The 24,055-nt window shown below is 33.3% G+C and overlaps 2 protein-coding genes across 4 annotated transcripts; both read right to left on the bottom strand.

Moving 5' to 3' along the window:
- Window positions 1-897: 897 nt before the first annotated feature.
- LOC123913911 (GPI-anchored protein LLG1) lies at window positions 898-4,110 on the bottom strand. Its single transcript, XM_045964823.1, has 3 exons — window positions 3,215-4,110; window positions 3,033-3,089; window positions 898-1,532 (listed from the first exon to the last, which is right to left on the bottom strand). Exons 1-3 carry the CDS (start codon window positions 3,312-3,314, stop codon window positions 1,177-1,179), a joined length of 513 nt encoding a protein of 170 aa, XP_045820779.1. The 5' UTR covers window positions 3,315-4,110; the 3' UTR covers window positions 898-1,176.
- Window positions 4,111-7,301: 3,191 nt separating this feature from the next.
- On the bottom strand, window positions 7,302-14,595 carry LOC123916507 (phosphatidylinositol/phosphatidylcholine transfer protein SFH13-like). 3 transcript variants are annotated; one of them, XR_006812169.1, is made up of 16 exons: window positions 14,346-14,548; window positions 13,456-13,546; window positions 13,009-13,321; window positions 12,792-12,891; window positions 11,849-12,115; window positions 11,524-11,601; window positions 11,337-11,441; window positions 11,196-11,245; window positions 11,008-11,107; window positions 10,830-10,925; window positions 10,620-10,730; window positions 10,361-10,514; window positions 9,326-9,711; window positions 9,174-9,248; window positions 8,730-8,909; window positions 7,302-7,572 (listed from the first exon to the last, which is right to left on the bottom strand). XR_006812169.1 is itself a non-coding variant. In XM_045967975.1 (15 exons), exons 2-15 carry the CDS (start codon window positions 13,460-13,462, stop codon window positions 8,889-8,891), a joined length of 1,863 nt encoding a protein of 620 aa, XP_045823931.1. In that variant the 5' UTR covers window positions 13,463-13,546; window positions 14,346-14,595; the 3' UTR covers window positions 8,526-8,888. The 3 variants fall into 3 exon arrangements, 2 of the variants coding, with proteins under 2 accessions (XP_045823931.1, XP_045823932.1); XM_045967975.1 differs by lacking the exon at window positions 7,302-7,572 and having other exon boundaries at window positions 8,526-8,909; window positions 14,346-14,595; XM_045967976.1 differs by lacking the exon at window positions 7,302-7,572 and having other exon boundaries at window positions 8,526-8,909; window positions 14,369-14,555.
- Window positions 14,596-24,055: the final 9,460 nt, after the last annotated feature.

The following is a 24,055-nucleotide window of genomic DNA, read 5'->3' as shown; positions in this document are numbered from 1 at the left end:
AATTTGAGAATTGTTCCAAATTTGGCCACACATTTAAAGTTTAAGACTTAAGTCTTTTATTAGAGAGACCAAGCCTTGACAATTGACACAACTCTTAGGTTGTTGTCTTGTAACTTGAAAATTCGCGGGGAGTTAAGGTGACAAGTATCTATCTACCTTTTTGTAGATCCTGTTTGGTGGGAGCCTCGTGAGGGTTGCCTTTTCCGTCCCACTCAAATTGACATCAGAGAGAATCGAACCTCAGACCCTAAGAGGAGCACACTCTCAGGTCCCAAGTCAATACCAATGCACCAATCCAAATGGGTTTGAATTAATTGAACTTTGAATCTCAATAAAAAAAATTAACATATTCTTTTAGTCCCTTATTTCTAGAAATTCGTCTACCGTAGTTTCATTATGCGCATAATATCAACATTCGCCAAATGTTTAACTAACAAAATCTTACAAAAGCCGGTTAAGCTATAGTTTAAATATGTATAAATAAATGTTTGAATAATGACATGCCAACTTACTCAGCCATTTGTGTCAAGAGTTACATACTTATTGGAAGTTGCATGCTAAGAGACTATAGGTTTCTTGATGAGTGTTAATTAATCACAATTATTCTGCAAAAGACATGTACACAAATGTTGGGTATGAATCATTTCATCAACTCTATGTCAAAGAATAAGATGCAGTGATAATATGTTGATAATCCTCTCCTTAAATCACAATTAAACACTTAAATATGGAAATAGATTTGATGCAGTTAACTGGCATTAATATCAGTTGATGATGATCAAACATTGAGATTTCAAATACTCGATTTGTCGAAGTCAAAAGTCACAACGTAAGTCATCTGATCTCTATTCAAGGGCTTACATTGATTGACATTGACTATAGCAGTTTGAATCCAGATTCTCAAAAATTAACACAATACAACATTCATTGTTTGGTCTTTCACATTCACACAAAGCCAATTCTATGGAAAATTGTTCTTCATTCTGCAGAGAATACAAGCTCCAACAAAAACTTGCAATCTCTAAACACTAAAATACAACATAGCTGGACTGTATTAAGTGGTAACTATATATAAGTACATGCTCAAGATTCATCGAACGTGTCATAAAAAAATGTGTTCACCGATAATACAACAACACAATGCAACAAATGAATTGAAGTTAAGATATTAAGATATCAGAATAACAAGATTAAGAAGACGCAGGCTGTGAGCATCAGCAGTAGAGATGGACTATGTACGATTTGATTTGCGGTGTCATCAGCCGACACAGATGGCGGCAATGCACCACAATCTAGACCTTCCTTCCCTTCACGACACTCACTAGCAAAGAGGCCAGGAGGGTATTTTCCATAAAGATTAATGTAGCTAAACATGGTTGAGGCACAAACGTTTGTTAAATCATTTATCACGTCAGCATAAGGACAAGCAAACTCTTTAAATGATGCACAACATTCCTTGGAAGGGTAATTAGGTCCTTTGCATTTGCTTGTGATTATTGTGTAGTTTAGAAACTCGAAATTCACAGAACAGCCTGCAGGTGCAATGTGAAACAATATCATCAGCGAACTCTTCTCTTTTGGTTCGTGTATGTATATATATACCAGTACAAATATTATACAACAAAATCACATGCTACACAACCAAAGCTCTACTATGGTTCAATTACTGATATAGTATTTGTGTTGTACATATACTAGAATTTTCACAAACATCTATTAGCTAGAGTATGAGACCAAGAAAATGAAGATCTAATCACATTCAAAGTTTGAGTGCTAGTTGCCTAGTTCTTAGTAAAGAACATGGTTATCAAATTGAGATTAAAGTCGTTAATCGGAAGAGTTGTTCTAAAATCGTGACTCGGACCTCATTATGAATAGTATGATACATTGCCAACAAAAATGTCAGCTTAAAGTAAAAAAAAAAACAAGTGACATAACAAAATTATAAGCTCGTGTATCATATATGAACCGCAAAATATTTCAAAATTCAAGTCATATATCAAATGTCAAAAACTAAAGTGGTTGGTTATTTTAAGTTGACAAAAAAAGAGAGTAGTTGGCTACACCAAATTTAGGTAGTGATTCATTTGACTAAATTGCTGTTAATGTCTAAATAGATACATACTAGAGATTCATATCGATTGAGTTAATTTTAGTATCAAATCGAAATACAACTCGCATGTATCGTAAGATACTAATAACCACGGTGAATAATGCCCAACTAATTCATCGGTTTTGTTGGATAAATCAACAAGATACGCATCAACACAAAGGTTATATAGTTCATCAACAACAATTCAGTCAGAATTTGGAGCCATATTCTGGATTAGCCTATTCCTAATGCTAATGTATGTAGGTAATGTGACTTTGTAGAATCAGTTTAATTAAACAACTCAATTAAGCACGCATGTAATGTAAGTGCATATGTATAAGCTAATTATATAACAAAGTCAAATTGTTTTCACATAAGTCGTTTCCATAAACTCTCTCAAACAATCTTAGAAGCGTTTATGTCCGTAGTTAAGCTTAAATAAATTAATCCAAACAAGTTATCATCTTGGTCCTATATACTAGACCTCAATTTGGTTCTCCAAAAGTTTGTAACATCAAATTAGTCTTCCAAAGATTTGAAGTTACATCAAAATTATCAAAGTTGAATTTCACATAAAACGTGATTGAAGAACCATTTTGGTACCACTTCAAATATTTTAAAAACTAATTACTCATCATGATTTTTAGACAACAAATTGATGCAAATAAATTTTATTTTCTTCAATCACAGCAAAATAAATTACATATATAATTGACCAAAAAAATAAAATAAATGACATATAAACAGAAACTCCATAATAATAAAAACTAATGCAAAATAAACACACAAAACCACATGAACAAAAAAAAAAAAACTTAATATTGTATTATACATTTTTTTTTTGGTAAAAAAACACAATAAAAACAAATATGTAGGTAGATCCAAAAACATGATTAAAAAAAAAAGATAAGAGAGAGAGGGAGAGAAAATGATGATGAACCTTTTTGAGCTTGAAGAAGATGCCGACCAGTAAGCATCTTAGAATCAAAAATAGCATCTGCAAATACAAAAATCAAAACCAAGATATAAAAATTTGAACTTTTTTCATAATTGTTAAAAAAATTGAGAAAATTTAATAAAAAAAAGTTATGAAGTTAAGAAGGAAGAGATAGAGTTACTTACTAGGAAGAAAAGTTGGATGAAAAGAAGAAACAGAGATAGCCATGAAGAGAAGAAGTGAAGAACAAAGCAATAAGCTTTGTTGATTCATAGAATAAGCCATGCTATCTATGATTTGGTAGATAGATCCAGTTCTAGATTTGTTGAAGAACTTTCCTATTGAAAAATGGATGAATTATACTTTTTTTTTTATAATGTAAAAAAAATTGTGATGAAGTTTTGTTAAGAAGAAGCTCTACTTTTTCTTTTTTCTAACTATTGTTGATGTCTTCTAATGTATTTGAGTTTATGTTCTATATTATTATATGAGCACATCTTGAAATAACTAATATAAAATTATCTTATAGTATGGCCTATAATATTTTCTAAAAGAATAATTTTTTTTATTAAAATTATATTAATCATCATTTTACACCTTTATTTTCTTCAAGAAAAAAAAATCATTTTACACCTTTACATGAATTGTTACATAATTATATATACATATATTTCAGCAAAGATGAGAGTTGTTAATTTAAATAATTTAATTGTATTTTATTTATTTTACTTCTATTAAGTCGTCTATTTTATAATTGTTGTAAATTAATAGTGTAAAACTTTTTATATTGTTAAAATATAAAAAATTATCGCTAATTTATCTTTTTATTTTCTTTTTCGTACTTCTCGTTTTTGTGACACACTAGTTAAAATTTTACCTTCTTTAAAATAAATAAGTAAAATTTGATTCCAAAAAAAAAAAAAAAAATAAGTAAAAGATTTTAGATTTAAACTCTAATTCTAATAAGTATATTGTAATTTTTCTACTGAAATATGTTTATGGAGATTTTTTTTATGTGTACTTTAATTTATAGTTCTAGTAAGAAAAAGAAAATATTAATGGGCAGTGATATACGTGTTGGAGTTGAACTAACACAACTAACATTTGGAAAATTTTAAAGAGTCATGATAGACAGACAAGATCCTTAATAAATTAATGTATGACAGCACACAACACAACACAGCAAAGAACCAATACGCGCAAAACTAAACAGAACTAGTTCAAACCGTGCATGTTCTTCTTCCCATTCTCTCCTTTACAATTTCAACACACCAAGAACCAATACGCGCAAAACTAAGCAAATAATTTAATATTCTCATTTTATGCCTTTTATTATTTCCTTACACTCTTGCATTTAGTTAAAGTTATAAATAGGAAAACATAAAAAATGAATTTAGTTTAGTCATGGTTTAACCGTGGCTAATTAGCAGGACACGCAAGCAAATTTAGGAGGTGCCAAAAGAAATTCATTTTTTGAAAATATAGTTAGACTGAGGAGTGCTAACAATATTCACTTTTTAACACTCACCGTAACATTCATTTTTTATTTGTTGAAATCAATGCATACTGCTCATTTTAAAAATAGATCTCGCATAATGTGGTAAGATTCATATGATGACTTTTTTTTGTATTAACATTCTGATTCCCAAGAGAAAGGATCTTGATAATCCATAGTGCAGCCGCAAAATAAGTAAAATCTGATCAAAAGATGTTTGATAACAATATTATTTCTTGAAAATAAGTTTCTCATCATAAGGTGATCTTCACTACTTTTCTTATCGACAACCAAGATACCTCATTTTCAGCTATGCATGTGATTGTTAAGGCATTTTTGTTTCAATACCTGCTACCAATACTACTCATCGGATTAGAGAGGTTATATGACACCCTCCTATTATTTGCTTGCATCAAATGCACGATTGATGGGACTACAAAAGTTAACCTTGACCAACTGCTTGTAGCTGTAATTTCAGAGACAACAATACCGCTGCATGCAGTGACGGAGCCAGAAATTTTAGGTTGTGGGGGTGATAGAGTTAAACACAAAATAAAAAAATTTCATAATATGATACTTGAATAAAAGTAAAGACATATTTACTCTTCTTCCAGGACAAAATAAATGTTATATAGTGATTATTATTTTGTTATATATGAAAAAAAGAAGTTCGAATAGAACAACTTAATGGTAATAGTTTCTTTTGATTTAAAGTATACTCCCTCCAATTTTATATACAAGTAACTTTTCATTTTATAGGTTCATTCAATAGGAGATATCTATTAAATCAACATATCTATATAATAGACTAGATATATTATCTATTAAATGAACCTAAAAAGTGAAAAAAATGCTTATTTATGAGACCGAAAGAAATATATATAAATGATGAAAGAGTTGATGCTTATATTTTGAATTTCGAAAATGCTAACTAATGCCCCCATGACACTAGTTAATGAAGTAAATATAGTAAAATATCTTAAAATTTGTGCATTCAAATTCTTAAAAGTATAAAAGGTATTGTTTTCAATATAAATTTCACTTTTTAATTTTTTTAACCAGTGCTCCAAGGAAACTAGTTAGCTTAATCTTTAAATTTTAATCATTTAGAATTTTATATATATATATATATATATATATATATATATATATATATATATATATATATATATATATATATATATATATATATATATATATATGTGGTTGTAATAAGTTGAACTAGTATGAATGTTGCAAATTTCATAGAGTGTGCATATGTTGGGTGGGAGTATTGGCATATAGTATCTACGTTATAATTTCAAAAAACATTGTGCAGGCACATGCCCCCATATTGATGTATGTAGCTCCGTCCCTGGCTGCATGGGTTGTTTTTCTCAAAACTTAAACATATATATCCACTACTTTTCATGTAAAGCTCACCAGGGCTATGCATGCAATTGAATAGTGTTAGTATTTGATGTAGTAGTGATAGTCTAAAAGGTAGTTGGATAGTATAATGACTTTAGTTGATAGTTGAAAGATAGTAGTAAAAGATGGTAGTAAAATAGTGTGAGGATAACTTAGAGCAACAATGGATTGAATTGCTCTTCACTTGTTGTGTGGTCCTGAAAGTCTCGCAACAATGTGATTTTCTCTGGAGGCCCTTCTCGACAGACGATCTGGTGGAAAAGGCTAAACGTCCCCATTGGATTTGGTTCTTTGGTAAGACCCCGGGTCACCCTTGTTCCTTATATGAGTGGGGGTGGAACCCTCCTTGTGCTGGATTAGATAGAGGGGGTGATTTCGAGTTTCCCTGTCAGGCTCTGCTTTGGTTGGTTCGGCTCTTTCTCCTTGTCCGTCTGTTAGAGTTGGGATCTTCATACAGGTTAGGTGGAGTGTGTTGTCGTGCTCTCTTGCGGTGTGCAAGTGTTTTTGGTGTGCTTGCCTTAGTGGCTTGGGTTTGCTTTGTTGTTTGTTTCCTCCTCCATGTTTTTCATATTGTTTTATTTTAGGAGTATTTCTTATACTCTTTGTTATTTCTATATTGGACTGGATTTTCGTTCCTTTTATATTTATTTTATTTGCCATTAAAAAAAAGTATGGAAATCAGAAAAGATTTACCAAAAAATGTTAGTTTGTCTTTTCTTATTTTTTTCCCAATTGGTTTTTAGAGTTTTTTTTGTTTATATAAATTTAACTCAGTTTATATTTCCTTCTATATTTTTCTTTCATCCACTTTTGTTATCAATATTTGCTAATGAAAGCTGCAATATTTATAATTCAAATTTTTTTGGCAGATGATGAAGGCTTGGACTATATTTGTGCGACAGCAGAGCGATTTTTTGCAGTAGCATGAATTTTGAAAATGGTGTTGAAAAGTCTAGAGAAGAAACTTTCACGTTTTTGAATTGAAACTTGTAATTCCTTGCTATTGTCGTTTGTCTCATAATTTCAGGTTGGTTGAATAGTTCCATCATCTTAAGTGCTCTTGAATAAATATGTCATTTCCCCCTTTCAAAGGTTCTAATAAAACTTCTTTCATATTAAAGAAAGGTTGGCATTGTATTAGCAAGATGTCTTCCAAACATGCTCATAGTCATAGATGCACTTTTATCAATAACATTCGTGAAAGTATTTCTTGTGATATAATACAAATTTGATCTAGGACTTATTTGATGGACATGATATCTTTATAGTTTTGAAAACACAATATAATAATAACCAATTATTATTGTAACAGAGGAAGAAAAATAATGGGCCACAAGTACATTACTCTTGAATTTGAATATGATTCTAGGGTGACTCTTGATTTAATCATGTCTAATGTTCAATCTCTTCGTCCTTATGCTCACTTGGCTAAGATTTATTCAGTTATATCCCATGAACATCAAGTTGCACCTTAATTTGATGAAAATGTCCTTCAACTCTTTGAAAATTTTCAACCATTACCTCCTCCTCCTCCTTTTTTGCTGTTGTTTGTGCTTAGAGAGAGACTATTGCTGCAGCTGTTGATGTTGGTCTTGATCTTAACAAATTCTGGGTGGTGTGGTTATTTCCTGAGCAATTCTGATACCATCTTAGAATTTTGAGTGTAGTCTAAATCAACCATACAAAACCAACTTATAAAATGAAAATTGTCTCTACTTATAAATTTATGTTCAGATCATCTCACATCCGATGTGATACTCTTAACAATAAAAATGGAGAATTTCATTTAAAACAATGCATTTATAAGTGTTCGTTAAATCTTAAAAAGCTTTTTGTACCTTTAAATGAGTATCATTCTCTTACTCTAGATATTTTACGAAAACGAAAGAAAAAGAATTCTATTTGAAGAGGATCCAAAATGATTGTGAGCACAATTTGCAATTTTGCATTACTAGTGCAAGATTTCATACTATTCTGAGTTAATTTCTTGCATTTCTCTTCTTATTTTTTACAAAAAAGTGCACACTTTTAATATTAATAAATGAGATTTAAAAAACAGTTATCAACAATGAATTTGTACAAGTGTAAAGTATTTGGATCCCTTAGATAAATAGAGGTTCGATTTCTGACAAGTATTAACAAAAAAGTCGAAGGATGAAAGTATATCATCGACTAATATTGAAATAATGACAACAAAACAAAAGAAGAAATGTTCAAAAACTTGTGCCAGTTTTTTTTTTTATAGTAAAAAGTAGGTAATAATCCAGATTCCACTATATTTGGGACTCTGACCAGAAATTTAATTGTTACCCTATTGAATTTGTGCTTAAACAAAACGAAAGGAGAATTGCAAAATATTGCTGCAAGTGGAATTGATTTTAAAGCATTGGCATTCTTATTTATGCTTTTGCTTGTTTTATATGAAAAGTAGGCTTTGTCCAAAAAAGAGTGAAAAGTAAGCAAGCCACTATATTGGAAATGTGACAAGAAATTTCATTGTCACGATATAATAATTAATTAATATATACATTATAATATATTTCATGTCTGCCAAATGTTTTAAACAAACCTTTAAAACTGAGGTTAATAAATTTTCAGCACTGTAAAATTTTCTATTATATTTCTATTCTCTGCACTGTATAAAACTGGATCGAACATATTACAAAACTACAAATTTTGTCACATATTTACTGTGAAAATTTAGGGAGAAACCATATAAGAGGAAATATACATCATCTATTCTTTATTAATTATTATTAGTAATATATAAAAAACAAAGTAACTGTGTACTATACCGAATTCTCATGGATCTCTCTCTAGTATGTATGTATGCAATGTTTAGCAACTCATTAGGTTTGAATTGTCTATTCCCTCGCCTCGGGCTTCCTTGGGTCGAACTACCGGTCGACTGTGTGCAAGCTTGTCTGATATCTGACATTTAAAGGATTTCTGATTCAACAGAACAGCCTTCTTTGCTGAAAGAATAATGCAGCAGAAGTTATTAAGAAACCGTTATATAAATAAATGTATAATTAAGGTATGAATGAACTTTAGTAAGTTTACCCAATTTAAGTTCACACAAGCAATGATGCTGCAACTTATAGGAAGGAATGCGATCATATGCGGTTAAAAGATTAAGGAAAATGGTGTTAACATGACCCTAATTACAGTTTCATGAAGTTTATCCTACTCTTCAAGTTTAACCCGCATATATAAATACCATACAATGATCAACTTACTCGAAACTTTGACTGCTGCATGTTCTCCAGTAAATCGGTAATTTCAAGCTGCTTCATCACCGCAGCATGTAGCACCTGCAAAAAAATATACAAATTTTAAAACCATGACATCAAATCAGCATAATAGAAAGACATAGATGAATGATGAATACCCGCTTTGTTCTCTCAAGGTCAAACTCAACGCACTTTATTCTATCCAAAGAATCCATAAGCATTTGCTCCTTCTCCAAAGGCATGCCGTCAGGTTTGTTGTTAAGTTCGTTAAATACGTTTTCTAGCCTCTGAAGACGTTGTTCGCAAGGAAGAATATAATCTCGTTCAGTACTTGCTTCAATAGCTACTGAATGATTATTAATGTTGCGTTCGGTGGAATTTGATGGGTGAACAATGTTCTGTGTTCTCCAAACCTCAAATCTTACATTACAGATGAACGCAATGAGTCTTTCCATGAAGGATGTCAGCACTTGTGGTACATATAAGAAATTTATTCTCTCTAATTTTTCCTTAATAATGCTGAACAAATTGCTCACAGAAGAACCTGAAAAAGGAGGGGGGGAAGTTAGTACAAGCACAGAAGATAAGGATAATACTGAAATACTTGTCAATAATTTCGGTTACACCCAGGGACGGATCTATGGGGGGGCAAGCAGGGGCTTCAACCCCCCCTCCCTGCCAATCATGTTATATTATATAAGTAGTATAATACTAGTATGTGTCATGTTATTTATTTGCTTATATGCAGTATAATATACCCGAGTTTCTATTTTATTAGTCATTTTGGTTTTCAAACATATTATTAAGTAGTCAATTTAGTCTTCAAATATATTTTTTGATGTCAGTTTAGTCAATAAATTTAATAACAAAAGACACACTATGAATGTATTTACAATTTTAATATATTTAGGAACTATTATGATAGCGTCTCATATATTCATGGACCAAATTTTTAATTTGTTCTTTATCGCATAATAATCGACAACTATTACCGGAAAAATTTTCTGGCCCCCCGTAGGTAAATGTCTGGATCCGTCCCTGGTTACACCTACCATGAGTAGTAGCCTACATATATTTCCAACTTACCATCCAAATATGAAAAGGCATATGTACTACTTGGAAACTACATAGGTTATATTAAAGTTAAACATAAATATAATTGGTTCAAGCCTTTAACAATTTGATAACAATACCTTCAGAATTCGTCCTATAAGCAACACTCTCCATGTCATTAGTTTGCAATGACTGCTCTCGAGTAAGGCAACGTTGATCATTTTCTATCACATTCTGAGCTGATAGAGCACTATCATCACAGCTGTAGTAGCCATTGACATCTGCTACCTTGACCTACAGAAGACAGAGCGGTTAGGTATGATTGAAAGCTCAAGATTACCACACAAAATGTACACGCAGTATGTTTTAAAATAATTATAAGTGGATTTTGAAACTGACTTCTTCACAAACTGGCGCTAAACGGGGATAATTGCAGCTCCTTTGTCTGGTAGGAGATGAGTAATCATTAAAATCAGACCCTGATTCTGCTGACGAGTCACTGCATCGCCCCTGCAAAATGAGAAAATAGTTTAAAAAAATATGATTGCAAGGAATGTCTACCTACCTTGTGAAATCCCAACTTTTTATAACCAAAAGACTGAAACTTGCCTTCCGTGAGTGTAGCTGAAAGGAGTCAAAACTGTGCTGTTCATTGGACGCCCTGGTGATTTGCCTCACAAAAGTTGCCTCCACATTACGTACTAGCTAAAACCAGAACATCTACATTAGTTGGCAAAATGCGAGTTTGACAGGGTATTTCTAAGCCATATATTTGACAAGGTATTACCTTCACGATATCAGGATCATTCCATGGACCCTTGTTGGACCTAAGACATCCACCTTCTCTAGAACATGTACATGAACCACCGAGAAAGTCGGGCAACTGACTGAACAAAATCATTAAAAACAACTCTAACTTAATCAACAAGTTAAATAGAAATTACAATGCAGTACGATGAAGGCTCAGAGGCATACCTAGAGTCAATGACTTCCTGTAATTTATATAGAGACTTCGAGTCGAGAACCTGAAAATTAGGGAAATGAATATAAAATCAGCAGCACTACAAGAAATGAACATTTTATATTACTGGCTGATATGATAGGTATATCATTAACCTGTATCTTTGAAATAGTTTTGGGATCAAGAAACTTTTGTGCAGCAGGCCAAAGCATCTTCTTAAAGCCAGTGCCAGCATTGACGATATACATTTTATGTAATGTCTGAAAATACAAATGAAAAAGTTTCACATAGAGTAAAAGGGCTGAAAAAAATAGTTACTCTGAGAACAGCTGGGATAAAAACCTCAGGATAGTAACAGCTATCTATTTTGGCCATGGAAGCCAAAATATTTGCCGCAGTACGCGAGAAATTTTTCATTCCCTGCATAACACATTTCAATGTCAGCTAAAATTTCAGCATAACATTTTCCATAACCTTGCAAACAAGGGAATTCTTAAAATTAAGAAACACGAAACAACCCCCCTCACTAGTGACTAAACATATAAACAATCTACTATCAACAAGCAACAAAAACTATCAGACACGCATAATAATCGACAGATATCACAGCTGATATTAGTTTTAAGGTGCATAATTTAATAAAACTTATTCGTGTAATGAAACATACCAAGCCCTGTACATCCAATATTGTTGTTGTCGAAAAAATCTGTCTCTTTGCTGCAACAGAACATGCTGGAAATTTCTCTTGCAGAGTTCTCTCGAACTCCTGGACATGGTATCTCAAATATCGCTCTATTGTGGTGATGTGCATCAGGCGGCTTGGATGAGCTTTCCCAAGCCTCTCAATGTAAACGGGCCTACCTTCCTTATCGACTCCATGATAACCTTGAGGATAATACTGCAGTACTTCTTCTAGCTCTTCAAATTCAAAATCCTAGAAGCAAATAAAAAATGTATGAAGCATCTTAAGCAAAGAACGCATGCTGATGCTGAAACATTCAAACATAACAAAACCTAAATATTATGTTCTGTCAAGGACCAAATCTCTTAAATGCTTGAGCTATCAATAACTATTGGAGGATGTTTTTATCTTACATTCACCTCTTGCAAGAGCTATTTATGCTTGATGGTTCACTAAATGGGAGTATAAAGCATTGAACTCTTACTAGATTGTAGTTACAGAGTTTTTGACACTATGACAGATATCAACTCTCTAAAAACCTTAGGCCATAAAGGTGGAGACTGATCAATGATTTTATATCCAACACACTTCAAGCAAGAACTGTTTGGCCTTGAAGCATGGACAATGCATATTTGTTGCCTTATATTAAAATATGCAGATGGAACATTGACTACTTACTTAGTTATACAGCCCTAATACAACATCAAGGACCAATTCATGTAAAAGTTTGAGCTGGGAGGTGGAGGCTCATATATGATTATATATCTGAGTTGTTCAAATTAAAAAAAAAAAACATATTCAATTTATAATCTACGAAATCAGTTTACAGAATCCCTATTGTCCTTCTGTTACACTGAAACATTCTATGATCTAAAATAAATCAACTCTGCCTCTTTATGGATGATATGACATAAATTAGTATCATTACCTCGAGAATTGTATCAGTTCCGTATTCTTTCCGCCACATAAGCATTTCTTCCCACATCTGAATTGTCTTCTCAATATCAAAATCCCTAGCTTTAAGAAACCTACCAGGAAATAGAGAGCAACAATAGTCAATGTGAGCGAATAAAAACATAACACTTCCCTGAGGTAACTAAGCTAAAAACCAATCGGTGATATAATTTCAAAAAATGAGTAAGTACCTAAGCAATGTATGATAATCGTCATGCCTGGGAGGCAAACATCCCCTTTCAATGAGTCTTTGGCGCAATTCATGTACTGCGGACTCCTCTCGTGCATCTCTGACATCTTCTATAGACACTGATGGAATTGGAACCCTATAATCAATTTTCCTTTTTCCTCTTTTCCTAAGGGAATGAGTGAATTTGGAAGAAGCATTCATTGCCTTCTTCCTGAGTGTTCCGATTTTAGAATATTGCCGCCTATCATCTTCCGAATACTCAACATCTGACCTCCTCTCCCTAATTTCATCATTACTACACTGCCCTTCAAATCCTTTCACCACATTTTAAACACAAAATCAGTTTTTTCACACAAACAAAATGATGCCAATAACAGCACATCGTAAACCACAACAAAAAAAATAAAACACTATATGCCAAAGGGATAGATAGCATAGCAGATAATACCTGACATTTTAGTCGAGACGAAAACCAAAGAAATTTTGAATCAGGAAATCAAATTCACAGCAAACTCATTCATAAATCACTCCTCCAAATTCTACAACATAAAACGAACAAACAAATAAATAAAATTCACAGCAAAATCCTTCATAAATTACTGCTCCAAATTCTACAACAAATAAACAAATAAATAAAATTCACAGCAAAATCCTTCATAAATTACTGCTCCAAATTCTACAACAAATAAATAAATAAATAAAATTCACAGCAAAATCCTTCATAAATTACTGCTCTAGATATACTACCATATACAAATAAAAAATAAATAAAAGCAAATTCATTTAGAAAAAAACAGTACCTTAAATTATTATTTTTTAAATTGGAAAAAAAGGAAAAAAAATTTATTAATTCAAGTGACACTAATGACCATTTAGAAGAAAACAGTACCTTACATAAATTACATTATCCTTAATTATATAATATATATAAAAAATAACTAATAAAGAAAAATATGCCAATTAACCAATAACAAAATATACTAACTACTATAAAAAAAAAAAAAACTTGTTCATCACTTATAAGAGCTTAACCTTGTAAACGCAAAGTGTCGAGTTCAAATCAACAATTACAAAATAATCATCATTATCAAGCTGATTAATCCAAAACTAATGCTACATGAATTCTTAAAAATACACAGTTATATACAAAAAAAAAAGTGATAAAAATTAAAAAAAAAATTAAAAAAATATCAGTGATTGATCTGGTAAAGTAGAAGAACATAGAAGTAAATAAATCTACATTTCTAAAGCTGTATCATGACTGGTTAATCAAATCTAATGCACAAAATCTATCTAGAGAGAGAGAGAGAGAGAGAGAGAGAGAGAATAAAGCAAAACCTCAGATTTGAAAAACGACTTGCCGTTTAAGACTTTTCAAGCTTCTGAAGATTTTTGTATAAACCAGTTAGCATTCTCTAGTAAACAAAAACGCATAGAGCTTTTCTTTTTTTTTTTTAATTTTAAAATTTAATATTATTGATTGATATTGAAGTGAGCTTAAGAGAAAGATGTGAAGTTTATAGAAAAGAAACGTTATGAAATGAAAATGAAGAAGAAGAAGGAGAGAGAGGAACTTTATGTTATAAATAAATTAATTATTAATTAATATGGTTTTAGATCCATGGTTACATTTATTTATCCATTTCTTAAACAAAAAAAATTAATTAAAAACTTTAAATTCATTTATGCTTGATTTTCCTTCTTATTTTTATTTTATTTTTCTATTTTGCCGACGGTGATGCTTGATTTTTATCTTGAAACTTATTTTATTATTTTTAAATAATAATTGGTTAAAAAAATATTATAATAATTATTAATGTTTTTGATAAAAATAATAAATTAAATCAATCGTTAGTTAGTTTAGTGGTGATTGACGATGAACTTGGTAGGAAGAACCACGGTTCGATCCCCGCAACTGTGATTTGGAGGGGACTGGAACCACTTGTTGACAGAACTGACTCCGAACCAGATTTAACCGGTGGTAAAAGTAAAAAAATAATAATAAATTGAATATAGGTGAAAGTGTATGCTTACCTTTAGTATACTGTAGATGAGAAGAGAATAAAGAAGAAGATAACATAGAAACCCGATGGATCACTATGTCTCTTTCTTTTTTCTTTTTCGGTTTCCTTTATTCTTTTTTAATTACTCTCTCTACTTTTCTCTATTCTTTTTTCTTATATTAACATGATTTAATTTAATCAATTCACACACAATTCCCACAAAATATAAATTGTTAATGTGTCATGTGAATTGAAGAAAGAGTAGATATTCATGTGTGAAGTGTGCTTATAAGTCACACACATTTAATGAAACAGAATATTGATGCGTTAAGTGTGAATTATAAATCTCGTATTTGATAAAATAGTAGATGTTGATGTGTCAAATATGAGTTATAAGTAGTATGTTAGATGTGTTAAATGTGAGATATAAGTAAGAAAATTGGAGCATCGAATCGGTGTTCAATCTCACTTTATGTAGTTACTCTTAATTCAATGTGTTGATATATCCCGTGTAGGTTTTTTGAAAGTTCCAACAGTGGTATCAAAGTTTAGTTGAATTTGTTGAGAGAGGAGGTGATTCTTGATAGTGGATCATAGACACGAAGTGTCTCACACATGTGAGAAAATGCTATGTGTCAAGTGTGAACTATAAGTTTTATCTTGAATATATCTTGAATAGAAGAATAAATATTGTTATATGAGCTTAATTCAGTTGACATAAACATTGAATTATATATGTAGGAGGCCGGAGTTCAAACCCCAGTCATGGTTCGAATCTCGTTCATCCACCTTAATGATGAAATTTCTAGCTACTAGACGACTTGAAGAAAAAAAATGAGCATCTAATTTGGACAACATACATCAAAAAAATTTACTCAACTTTTTTGCTTGTTTAATAAATTAATTCACATAAAAACATATTTTAATTTTTTTTATAAAGTATGAATGTTATTATCTCTATAAATTTTATTCGTGCAATTTTATCTCTCAACTGTAATTGGTTTAAGCTAACCAATAAGAACTATATTAAAAAATTTGAATTCAAATCATTAATGAGTTATTCCTAAACAAATTATTAAAAAAAAAAGTTGAATTCAACTGTTATGAACTCATCTACTACAATTGGGCCTGAAGCTACCATTCCTATAGTTGGGCCAGAAACTGTGCAGGGAAGGCCCAAAAGAAATATCAAATTGCCAATTAAGTTGAATGATTATGTGTTGAGCAAACAAGGACCTTCTAGAGCATGATGAGTCAGAGAATTGATTATATGATTATATCTTTGCAATGAATAATCCCTGTAATTGTGGGAGTTGTTATTATCCCTTATTTCCTTCCTTTATATGCGTTGTAATTCCTTCTCTTTGAATCATGAATGAAATAAACAATTCTTCATTATCTATCTTCTTGGGAGGTTTCTTAGTCCTCGAACTCTAAGAATTTGACTCATAACATTGGTGCTTTCATTGAGAGAGCTCCTTCCTGCACCATGGCTGGTTCACATTCGAATTCATCCGATCGAATTGACGAACTTGCACAACAAATGTCAGCGGTGCTCATCCGTTTGGACGCGATTAGCAACCGTCTTGATGAGCAACCTCAACCCACTGCTCATTCCATCGTTTCTACATCAGCATCAGATTCCCCACACCGACCTCGCCTTAAACTTGACGTTCCACGGTTTAACGGCGGCGACGCTAACGGGTGGATTTTCAAAATATCGCAATTTTTTACTTATCACCAAACACCGGAAGAAGACAGAATCACCATCGCTTCGTTTTATCTTGACGGTCCTGCTCTAGCTTGGTATCAGTGGATGTATCGCAATAGTCAGATTGTTTCATGGAATCAGTTTCTCCGAGCACTTGAAACTCGATTTGCTCCCACGGCTTATGACGATCCGAAAGGTAACCTTTTCAAACTCACACAATCAGGGTCTGTTAACGATTATTTAACTGAGTTTGAGTCACTTGCTAATCGAATCGTTGGGTTGTCACCACTGGATCTGTTGAGTTGTTTTATTTCGGGTTTAAAGGTTGAGATTCGTAGAGAGGTTTTGGCTCAGCAACCCAATTCACTCTCACAAGCTGCTGGATTAGCCCGTCTCCAAGAGGATAAGATTCAAGATCAGATCAAGGCATCACGTTCCAAACTGTCTCCAGCGTATACTGCTCCTTCTCGTCCCAATTTTAATCTACCGGGGCGTCCTGCACCTGGGTTATTACCAGCTCCACCTTCCAAACCCAGATTTCGTCATTTGTCTGAACCGGAATTAGCGGAACGTCGAGAAAAGGGGCTCTGTTTCAACTGTGATCAAAAATGGTCAAAACAACATCGTTGTGGTGGTCGCGCATTTTTATTATTGGCTGATGAGGAAGATGAAGAAGTGGATCCCAGTCAATTGGAGTCAACAATTGATATTGATACCTCCCCTCCTGATGATACACCACAGGCACAATTGAGTTTACATGCCTTAGCTGGGTCACATGCCACAGATACCTTTCGAGTTGAGGGCCAAATCTTGAAACAACCAGTTAATATCCTTGTAGATGGGGGCAGCACCCACAATTTTATCCAGTCAAGTGTGGCAAGTGCTTTGGGCCTTCAACACAGTCCAACACCTTCACTTAGAGTAATGGTGGGAAGTGGTCAGGAATTAGTTTGTTCTCATGTTTGTTTAGGGGTGCAAGTAGTGATTCAGAATCATCATTTCACTGTGGACTTGTATGTTTTGGGCTTAAGAGGGGCAGAGGTAGTACTTGGAGCCCAATGGCTCAAACAATTAGGCCCAGTTCTCATGGATTATCACACCCTAACCATGAAATTTTTTCATCAAGGATCTTGCATTGAATTACAAGGTGACACCTCCTCTGTAACCTCTACCCTCAACCTTCACCAATTACAAAGGTTGACCCGTTCTGACACTGAGGCCCAATTTTTCTCCCTCAAGGTATTTGACCCAACTCAAGAATCTCTTATCCTACCATCTACACCTCACCCTGACCCAAGAATTCATAAACTCCTTCACCATTATAACCACCTCTTCACTGAACCCAAACAACTTCCACCACCACGACCAACTGATCACCATATTAACTTGATTCCCAATGCCACTCCTGTGAATGTTAGACCTTATCGTTATCCACATGCCCAAAAAACTGAGATTGAGAATCAAGTTGCAAAAATGCTGAATACAGGGTGGATTCAACCAAGCACAAGTCCATTTTCTTCTCCGGTGCTTCTGTTGAAAAAGAAAGATGGTACATGGCGCATGTGTGTCGATTACCGTGCTCTTAACGCCATTACTGTGCGTGATCGATTTCCCTTACCCACCATTGATGAGTTGTTGGACGAACTTGGAGAGGCGCGCATATTTTCTAAATTGGACTTGACTTCTGGTTTCCATCAGATTAGAGTAGCTCCTGAGGACATTGCAAAGACTGCCTTCCGGACACATGCTGGTCACTACGAGTATTGTGTGATGCCATTTGGTCTTTGCAACGCGCCAGCTACATTCCAGGCTACAATGAATGAACTGTTCAGGCCATTGCTGCGCAAGACTGTAATTGTTTTCTTTGATGATATCTTGGTCTTTAGTTCTTCATTAGACATTCACCTTCAACACTTGGAACAAGTATTTAGCGTCCTGTCACAACATCAATTTCACTTGAAGATTTCTAAGTGTTCCTTCTGTCAGCCTCAAATTGCATATCTTGGTCATGTGGTAGCTGCTGGCACAGTTGCACCAGATCCGGCAAAAATACAAGCAATTATTGATTGGCCTCCTCCTAAGACAGTTAAAGGGTTGCGTGGATTTTTAGGCTTGTCTGGATTTTACCGGAAGTTTGTTCGGGGATATGCAGCTTTAGCACTTCCTTTAACACAATTGTTGAGAAAAGATGCTTTCAAATGGTCTCAGGAAGAACAAAAGGCATTGGAAACATTGAAGCAAGCTTTGGCAACAGCTCCAGTTCTTGGGTTGCCTAAGTTTGATGAACCATTCATTGTCCAAACTGATGCCTCTGGTAAGGCTATGGGAGCAGTTTTATTGCAAGGGGAACACCCTCTTGCATACTTCAGCAAGGTCTTTTGCCCGCGTATGATGAAAGCCTCGACATATTTGCGTGAATTACATGCTGTAACAAGTGCCGTCAAACGATGGAGACAATACTTGTTGGGCCATTACTTCATCATACAAACCGACCACAAAAGTCTCAAGGAGCTCTTAACACAGGTTATACAGACCCCTGAACAACAATTCTATTTGTCTAAACTGTTGGGATATCACTATGATATTCAATATAAACCGGGAAGTACCAACACGGTTGCTGATGCTTTGTCAAGATCATTAGACCCCTCTGATGCTTCTATTATGGCCTTATCTGTTCCCCAGTTTGTGTTTATCAATGAGTTGAAACAAGATTTAGAGGCAGACAGTACATTCCAAGAATTGCGTGCTTGCATTGAAACTGATCCTGCTGGGAACCCAGGATATGCAGTAAAAAATGGTTTGATTCTCTATCAAGGTAGAATTTGGATCAGTCCCACGTCGCATTACAAGTCTCTTTTGCTGAAGGAATTCCATGAAACTCCAATTGGGGGCCATGCTGGTATCATTAAAACCCTCAAGAGACTTGCAGCAAATTTTTATTGGAGTGACATGAGGAAGGAAGTGAAGCAATTCATTGCTAGTTGTGTGATATGTCAACAGACCAAGTATAGCACGGCGAAGCCGGGGGGCTTGCTTCAACCTTTACCCATCCCTTCTAATGTTTGGGAAGATATTTCCATGGATTTCGTCACCGGGTTGCCACAGTCCAATGGATATTCTGTCATTCTTGTGGTGGTCGATCGCTTTTCAAAAGCTGTTCATTTAGGCGCACTTCCCGCTCAATTCACAGCTTATAAAGTGGCGGAATTGTTTATTAATATGGTTTGTAAAATTCATGGTCTTCCCCGAAGCATTGTCTCCGACCGAGATCCCATTTTCATTAGTAAGTTTTGGGCTGATTTGTTTAAATTTAGTGGAACATTGCTGCGGATGAGTTCTTCTTACCACCCACAAACGGATGGCCAAACGGAGGTTACTAATCGCACCATTGAACAATACTTAAGGGCCTTTGTCCATGCTAAGCCTAGCATTTGGTTTCGGTTTCTACCATGGGCCGAATATCACTATAACACAGCTTATAATACATCATCTGGTCTTTCCCCTTTCCAAGTCATGTTTGGAAAACCACCACCTTCCATTCCTTCCTATGCTATAGGCTCATCCTCTGTTGATGCATGTGATTTATTGTTAAGTGACAGAGCTGCTATTCTTGAGTTACTTCGCAAGAATTTACTTAAAGCCCAACAAGTTATGAAGCATAATGCAGATGCTCATAGGAGGGAAGTTAATTATGATGCAGGAACTTGGGTGTATGTCAAATTGCAGCCTTATCGCCAAACTTCATTGACCGGAACTAAATACAACAAGCTTTCCAAACGTTTTTATGGACCATTTCGCATCATCGAACGTGTTGGCAAGGTGGCTTACAAGCTAGAACTCCCTTCATATTCAAAGATTCATAATGTCTTCCATTGTTCAGTTTTGAAGCCTCATATTGGTTCTATTCCAACTGTTGTGGACGATCTGCCTCATGACGCTGTTGATAACCACCCATTAGTCTCACCGTTGGCAATACTCGCCACCAAAGAAGAATTTATTGATGGCAAAAACCAAGTGCGGGTCCTGGTGCAGTGGGAAGGGCTTTCCCCTGATGAGACTTCGTGGGAATCTTGGAATAAACTACAAGCTGTCTACAACCTTGAGGACAAGGTTGGTTTTGATGGGGAAGGCATTGTTATGAACTCATCTACTACAATTGGGCCTGAAGCTACCATTCCTATAGTTGGGCCAGAAACTGTGCAGGGAAGGCCCAAAAGAAATATCAAATTGCCAATTAAGTTGAATGATTATGTGTTGAGCAAACAAGGACCTTCTAGAGCATGATGAGTCAGAGAATTGATTATATGATTATATCTTTGCAATGAATAATCCCTGTAATTGTGGGAGTTGTTATTATCCCTTATTTCCTTCCTTTATATGCGTTGTAATTCCTTCTCTTTGAATCATGAATGAAATAAACAATTCTTCATTATCTATCTTCTTGGGAGGTTTCTTAGTCCTCGAACTCTAAGAATTTGATTCATAACATCAACTCTGAAAAAAATAATTTTATCTAATTTTATTTATTTTATAGTCGAATTCTAAATTATCAGAATTTTTTATAGGATTGCAAAACATTAATTAATTAACTAAACAAAATTATTAAGAAGAAAAGGTGAAATTCAAATTGAATGAAGAGTAGTAAAAGGTTGGGTGAAAGATGAGAAATAGTGTGATATTTATTTATTGAAGATGTGAAACTTTGAAGGTTCCAGCATTTGGCGTGACATGAAGCATCTCCCACCGAGTACTCGTGTCATGCCATCTTTCTGCCTGCTGCTTTTTTTATACTATAGTTTTTATAATAATGGAAAGGACAAAACTTATATGCATTTCTTTAGATGCAGTTTTTCCTGTTCCTCTCATAAAAAGGTAGTTATTTATATTTTTTAATTAAAAAAAGAAAAAAAAAATTGTTTTTAAATAAAAATAACTTCCCTCATGTATCTAGCACAGTAAGAACTGTGTATATGGAACTGTACATAAGTTTGGTCCTAATGGAAATTTAAATATAAAATAGCAAATTATTACTTTATCAAATTATTTGTGGTGTGCTATGTGTCCACTTTTTCCTTTCTTTCTATTTGTGTTCCTAATACGTACTATCAAATGGTTTTCTTTGTTTTATAATAAGCATCTATAGAGATTAATCTTATAATTAAAATTTATTTAAAAGATTGACATCTCTTAATATATTTTTTATGGACACGATGGAGCTTTGAACAAAATAATTAAGAGACTCAAATATTTATTAATTGTGTCGTAATATATTGTTAGTTTTTTCAATCTCGTATTATTAAGCATTGTTTAATTTTATGCATATTTCATAATTATTTATTGAATATGTTAATATTTATAATAAAATAAGTTTAGTCTGTAACATATAACCCAACTGACAATGTCAATATTGTTAGTTTATACACTTCATAATTTAAACTCAAAATCTCACAGTTATGTTTGTGAATTTTAGTGATATTTATCACTTTATTTACGGACAGAAATAGAAGGTTAAGTTATTAAAAGTATTTTTACAACAATTAGTGGTAAGCACGGACGTAGCTACATTGCAGCATGTGTGGGCATATGACTTCACTAAAATTTGGATACAAATTTAGTAGTATGGCATAACATATATATCCATATACTTAGACTAAATGATATTCAGACCACTCAAAGAAATTCAACTAATTAAACACACTATAATGTTGTAATTTTTTGTCATCTTATACATATATTATTTGTAATGGGTATTAGTTCTAGACTTCTAGTTCAACCGATAATGTTGATATTACTTATGTGTAAAAAATTTAGTGGTGTTTGTCATTTCATTTATAGAAGAAGAAAAAAAAAAGTAGACATATTATATATTTGCTGATCGTGAATCAGTGAAAACTTCATTGTTAAAGAGAAATATTTTTATTGATATTGATAATGAGAAATTATTCGACGTTTTGAGAATATGAAAGTATTAGAGAATAATTTATGATGTATATTTATGCTTCAAAATTGATTTTTTTTTTGACTAAATGCTTCACAATTGAAATGTTATTTATATATTTAATTCTAATTTTTTTTTATCTATATTGCCCCCACTATCAAAAGTTTCTGGCTCCGTCACCGGTAACTAGTTAAGTGAACCAATATAAAACAAGATAAATATATATCAGTAAAAATAATGGTGACAAGTTTCCTAGTGGGGTGGACAAATTGAATTTAGTGAAAGCTACATTGAGTTGTGAGGATAGCCAGGATTAATGTCATATGTATCAAGATCATTAGGGTCAAGGAAAGCCAAAGTTGAATAAGGTTGAAATGGTGACAATAGGTGGAAGAACTAGAAGTTTGTTGTGAGTGCAAGGTATAGAAAATAAAGGTTTAGGGATGCTCAAGAGTGCTTTGAAAATTGCCTTGCATAAGCCAAGCTTTAGGATTAGGCGATTTACTCAATAAGTATTTATGTTGTAGAATTCCCTTAATTATGACTTAGGAACCATAATGTGTAAGGCTAATTACATGTTTTTCCTTTGGTTTGAGAATTAAATATACATAAAGCTTTGTAGAAATGAGGTTCTACCCTAAGGCTTCAAGTAACATTTAGCTTGTGCATATGAACTAGTGTGAAGCTTGTGCAGCATATCCTTATGTATATCCTTTTGCAAGGAACATTTAGCTTCTACTTTGCATATGAACTAGTGTGAGGCTTGTGCATTGCACATTAAAAACTCTTTTTGGTAAATCAGAGGTATCCTCTGCGCGCAAACATCAACCTCTAAAGGCTATTACCTTGTATAAAGAAGCATGTATGCCCTTTCTAACAAGACTCTTGACAAGTCAACAGGTTCTACATGAATAGAAGCACAAAATTCCCTCCTCAATTTACATAGCAGAAATTCATCTCATAAATAAAGTATGTGATTTCAATGCTGTCATTTGTCAATGCTTTTCAAAAGGTGTCTTAATTTATGACATAAGTTGCAAGAGATAAACTTACAATAATGTTCCTTCAAATTTGAAAAACAAAATGCACAAGTAGCTTTTCACAACATCACTATAATGATATATATAGCTTCTTTAACTTAGAAAGTACAAAATTACAAACCACTTTTAAGGGGTAAGCTTCTAGGAATTGATCAAACTCTTGCAATCTTGTAACATATACTAGATACTTCAACTCTTAAACTTGTGCTTGTTTATAAGTAGACAATCATGTATGAAAACAAAAACAAAAAATCAAATGAGTTAAACAACAACTTCAGTTGTATAATCTCATTTTTTGGAAGAAGGTGAGGGAAAGAAATATTCAGACACAAAAAAGACAAGTTGGAAAAAGTTTT

The sequence above is a fragment of the Trifolium pratense genome, linkage group LG3 (genome assembly GCF_020283565.1).
Source record: "Trifolium pratense cultivar HEN17-A07 linkage group LG3, ARS_RC_1.1, whole genome shotgun sequence".
NCBI classification, from domain to species: Eukaryota; Viridiplantae; Streptophyta; class Magnoliopsida; order Fabales; family Fabaceae; genus Trifolium; species Trifolium pratense.
Note: the sequence above shows the minus strand (reverse complement) of the source record. Positions and strands in the feature narration are given on the sequence as shown.

Excerpts from the sequence above, each read along its gene's own strand:
- LOC123916507 (XM_045967975.1), bottom strand. Across the intron at positions 12,116-12,791 it reads GAACTGATACAATTCTCGAG|GATTTTGAATTTGAAGAGCT; the intron begins GTAATGATACTA and ends ATTTGCTTCTAG. Across the intron at positions 11,246-11,336 it reads AAACTATTTCAAAGATACAG|GTTCTCGACTCGAAGTCTCT; the intron begins GTTAATGATATA and ends CCTAATTTTCAG.
- LOC123913911 (XM_045964823.1), bottom strand. The coding sequence starts at position 3,314 with ATGGCTTATTCTATGAATCAACAAAGCTTATTGCTTTGTTCTTCACTT. Across the intron at positions 3,090-3,214 it reads TCATCCAACTTTTCTTCCTA|ATGCTATTTTTGATTCTAAG; the intron begins GTAAGTAACTCT and ends TTGTATTTGCAG. Across the intron at positions 1,533-3,032 it reads TCTTCTTCAAGCTCAAAAAG|GCTGTTCTGTGAATTTCGAG; the intron begins GTTCATCATCAT and ends TTGCACCTGCAG.